General features: G+C 50.7%; 1 protein-coding gene across 1 annotated transcript in view; it reads left to right on the forward strand.

Moving 5' to 3' along the window:
- Positions 1-304: 304 nt before the first annotated feature.
- LOC306819102 (solute carrier family 12 member 2-like) overlaps positions 305-5,000 on the forward strand; it is a 6,165-nt gene continuing 1,469 nt past the window's right edge. Inside the window, exons 1-3 of the mRNA XM_079372854.1 lie at positions 305-1,153; positions 1,668-1,767; positions 2,550-2,661. Of these exons, the coding sequence (XP_079228980.1) occupies positions 1,027-1,153; positions 1,668-1,767; positions 2,550-2,661 (339 nt within the window). The 5' untranslated portion in view covers positions 305-1,026. The remainder of the gene's footprint in view (positions 1,154-1,667; positions 1,768-2,549; positions 2,662-5,000) is intronic.

Raw genomic sequence — 5,000 nt, forward strand, 5'->3', positions numbered from 1 at the left:
AGGGAGAGGGGCGTGGCTTTAGAGGGAGCATAGAGGGGGGGAAGGGGGCGTGGCTTTAGAGGGAGCACAGAGGGGGAAGGGGGCGTGGCTTTAGAGGGAGCACAGAGGGGGCGTGGCTTTAGAGGGAGCACAGCGGGGGAGTGGCTTTAGAGGGAGCGCAGAGGGGAAGGGGCGTGGCTTTAGAGGGAGCACAGAGGGGGCGTGGCCTTAGAGGGCGCACAGAGGGGAAGGGGTGTGGCTTTAGAGGGAGCACAGAGGGGCGTGGCTTTAGATGGAGCACAGAGGGGAAGGGGGCGTGGCTTTAGAGGGAGCACGGAGGGAATGCTACTTTTAAAATCATGCTAGTTTTCTAAAATGACCAACCCTGCCTTGAAGTGCTGAAACGTTTCTCAGTGATGTGAGTGAATTGAACCCTTCAGTCTGACGTCGTTGTGATGCATCTGGTTTATTTTGAGTTTTGTGCTTCTCTCCACTCGATACCAAAGCTCTTGCAGAACTCCAGGTACAGATTCTCTCTCTCCTCCCTGCAGGTCGTTCTGTAATAATGACCCTAATGGACCTGAATGGTACATGACTCCAGGACTGTAGAGACCAGCTGTGAGCACACGCACACACCAAACCCTGACCCGTGTCCCGTGTCCTGGTCTCTTCAGAGCCGGTCTGAGTCGTGTACCCTTCATGTCCTGTGGTTAGACTCTGTCATTGTGTAACCACACACAGTCCCATCACTAAAACCCCTCTAGTCTAGTCTCTGTGGACCCCGGTATGTAAACAAGCGGCCCCTAATATCCGGTGTAACCCTCTGGTGTTCAGGCTAACAGGAAGCTAACTCCCATTCTTTAACCTCCTCTGACCCATGCTCTGTCACAGCTACACACACAGGTTTAAACTGCAGGTCTGACTCTTTAACATGACCAGCATCTCCTCATACTGTTAAACATCACGACGCTCTGCACCGTGACTTTCAAACTGACTTTGAATGTGTTCGCCGCTGCAGGATGGCGCCCCAGCTTCAAGTACTACAACATGTGGGTTTCTCTGGCCGGAGCCATCCTGTGCTGCGTGGTGATGTTCGTCATCAACTGGTGGGCCGCTCTGCTCACCAACGTCATCGTTCTGGCGCTCTTCATCTACGTCAGCTACAAGAAGCCAGGTGAGTTACCGTCTCGTCGTAGATGATGATGATTGGACGGGACGGGGCGGGTCAGTCTCTGAGTGAAATAACATATCGACAGGAAGCAGACAAAAGCAACAGATCCCTGAAATCATTCTGAATGACTTTCGTTAAAGTTTCCAGCGTTTTGCTGTCATGTCAGTGAGATGTGGACGCAGAGATGAAGTGTTTTTAAAGCTGCGTCTGAGCTGAAACTCATCCAGTCGATTGAGTTATTTTGGTGCATGAGCTGTGGAGTCCCCCCCCCCCCCCCCCCCCCCCCCCCCCCCCGACCCCCCTGCACACTTCAAACACACGGCTGTCCCTGCAGCTTTCAACACACACCTGCGTGCACACTCAGTTTGACACACAGCTACACACACATCCGGAGCTCCTCGGCGCCCGGGACCCCCCGCGGGTCCGAGCCGCCCTCCTGCTCCGGCAGGACGACCTGTAAACACTGGAGCCTCGCCGCTCACCCTGCGCCTCTGCCTGTGTGTGTCCTCTCCTCCAGATGTGAACTGGGGCTCGTCCACCCAGGCTCTGACCTACCACCAGGCCCTGACCCACACGCTGCACCTCAGCGGCGTGGAGGACCACGTCAAGAACTTCAGGTAAGAAGATCACAAGGACGCGCTTGTCCACGCTGCACCAGGACGAGGAGTTAGCCGTTAGCTTATCATCATGCATATTTATGTTTCCTGTGTTTTATCACACGCTGTATGAGCGTGTTAAATCACTCCCTTCCTCTCAGAGCAGCACGTGATGTCACCGGAGGTTTAGTATTCAGGGACCGGACTCTGTCTGGTGACTCAGACTTGAACTCTCGCCGCATTCTGAGTCAGAGATGGCGAGGAGGAGTCGGACACTCGCTTCATGTGGTTTTCTTGATAAGACCCTGATGACTGATTCAGCTCTGAGTGGAAGCGTCTTCAGTTTCATGAGTTGTTGGAGGAGAACGAGTCGAAGATGAAGAAGCTTCTTTAATGACACTGTTTGTGGATTCAGGGGATTGTTTAAGTGCTGCAGCTCCATCTTCCATGTTCCACGTGTTTTCCTCTGGCTGCTCATGTAGCACGCAGTGCGCTGCCGTGTTCAGGAACATGTTAGTGCAGACCTGACTTTGGCTGTTCCCGTGGCAGCGAATCACGGAGGAGATTAGAGATGCTCTCCTCACCTCCTTCTTAATCCCGGGATGATTAACATATTTGCTTTCATGTGCGCTACTCTGCTTCTTTTTTTTTTTTTTTTTTTTTTTTTTCGAAGACGAGAGGCCGCCGTGAAGGTCAGGCTGAGCCCGTAACATCCAGTAATCCTGTCAAAGTTACAGTGAAGATGAAGCTGTGAAAGTCTTTAAACGTACAGCTGATGTGTGTGTGTGTGTGTGTGATTTCAGACCGCAGTGTTTGGTGATGACCGGTTACCCCAACTCTCGCCCGGCGCTCCTGGATCTGGTCCACAGCTTCACCAAGAACGTGGGCCTGATGGTCTGTGGCCACATTCGAATGGTAAGAAGAGAACTGGCAGTACAGACGCAGAGTCCCGAGCTGTTAGATCAGACTCCAACCTCCCTGACCCGCTGCTTCAGTCTATCAGATCTTTGGAGTTATGAGGCTTTTTGAGAAACACTGATTCATGCAAACGGACTCTACTGTCCGTCGGTGTGAGAGTGGCTGGTTGTCTGTTTTTCCCTCAAGGTCTTAGGAAGAGTAGTTGGATAGTTTGCAGGGACAATGCGAGAGGTGACTTACAAGATGTGCAAAAAAGCTTCTAAACTTGGAACAAAGAGGATCAGGGTTCGGCCTTTGAGTCCCGTATGAAATCTGGTGTAAAAGGGTCCGAAGTGTTTTTTTGTATCGGCCTATGAGAAGTCTTAAAAAGGTTGTGAATGTGGTTTTGTGTGCGTGCAGTCCTTGACGCACAATATTGCATAATTCATTTTTTAACTGAACGGAAATGTCAGGAAAAACTGCCTGACATTTTCCAAAGAGCACAAATTCATTGGCAAGATATTCTCAATTTAGACGGCGCTCCCTCTCTTCTCTCTCGGCAGCTTTTGGTTATAAATATCAGCGAGGAGCTGTCGGGGTATTTTGGTTACTTAGGGATACTATCGATCCGAAGAACAGCGATCGTTTCTCTTTAAAAACACACTCTATTAAACATTGAACAACCTGAACAGACACTTCTGTCTGTTGTTTTTCCCCCTGATCCACCAGCTGTCATGTTTAGCTCCTGTTGTCCTCCTACGATATGTTAGTTCTATGTCTCCTCACCGCAGACCGCCCTCAGTGACTGAACCAGAGGCTTAACTTCTCTGAGTCGGGCCCCTGGGTTGAGTTACACAGCTATGTGTAAATCTGTGAAGTCCAAACTAATCTCTCGCTGAGCGTTAGCTGTTGTGTCAAAGTACTGATTCCATGGTTCATGTTGCACCGAGTCCCATTTGAGCTTCAGAGCTCAGAGAGGCGTTAATGAGCTGCAGACACGTTACAGCCTGTTTACCTGCTGCAGACGTTACAGCCTGTTTACCTGCTGCAGACGTTACAGCCTGTTTACCTGCTGCAGACGTTACAGTCTGTTTACCTGCTGCAGACACGTTACAGCCTGTTTACCTGCTGCAGACGTTACAGTCTGTTTACCTGCTGCAGACGTTACAGCCTGTTTACCTGCTGCAGACGTTACAGTCTGTTTACCTGCTGCAGACGTTACAGCCTGTTTACCTGCTGCAGACGTTACAGCCTGTTTACCTGCTGCAGACGTTACAGTCTGTTTACCTGCTGCAGACGTTACAGCCTGTTTACCTGCTGCAGACGTTACAGTCTGTTTACCTGCTGCAGACGTTACAGTCTGTTTACCTGCTGCAGACGTTACAGCCTGTTTACCTGCTGCAGACGTTACAGCCTGTTTACCTGCTGCAGGGACCTTACAGTCTGTTTACCTGCTGCAGACACGTTACAGTCTGTTTACCTGCTGCAGACGTTACAGCCTGTTTACCTGCTGCAGACGTTACAGTCTGTTTACCTGCTGCAGACGTTACAGCCTGTTTACCTGCTGCAGACGTTACAGCCTGTTTACCTGCTGCAGACGTTACAGCCTGTTTACCTGCTGCAGACGTTACAGTCTGTTTACCTGCTGCAGACGTTACAGTCTGTTTACCTGCTGCAGACGTTACAGCCTGTTTACCTGCTGCAGACGTTACAGTCTGTTTACCTGCTGCAGACGTTACAGCCTGTTTACCTGCTGCAGACGTTACAGCCTGTTTACCTGCTGCAGACGTTACAGTCTGTTTACCTGCTGCAGACGTTACAGTCTGTTTACCTGCTGCAGACGTTACAGTCTGTTTACCTGCTGCAGACGTTACAGTCTGTTTACCTGCTGCAGACGTTACAGCCTGTTTACCTGCTGCAGACGTTACAGTCTGTTTACCTGCTGCAGACGTTACAGTCTGTTTACCTGCTGCAGACGTTACAGCCTGTTTACCTGCTGCAGACGTTACAGTCTGTTTACCTGCTGCAGACGTTACAGTCTGTTTACCTGCTGCAGACGTTACAGCCTGTTTACCTGCTGCAGACGTTACAGCCTGTTTACCTGCTGCAGACGTTACAGTCTGTTTACCTGCTGCAGACGTTACAGCCTGTTTACCTGCTGCAGACACGTTACAGTCTGTTTACCTGCTGCAGACGTTACAGTCTGTTTACCTGCTGCAGACGTTACAGCCTGTTTACCTGCTGCAGACGTTACAGTCTGTTTACCTGCTGCAGACGTTACAGCCTGTTTACCTCATGTAGACCTTATAAGAGCCGTGGTTGGTGACAGGAAGCTGTGAGCAGCTTTGGAGCTCAGC

The sequence above is a fragment of the Symphodus melops genome, assembly GCF_947650265.1.
Source record: "Symphodus melops genome assembly, contig: scaffold_542, whole genome shotgun sequence".
NCBI classification, from domain to species: Eukaryota; Metazoa; Chordata; class Actinopteri; order Labriformes; family Labridae; genus Symphodus; species Symphodus melops.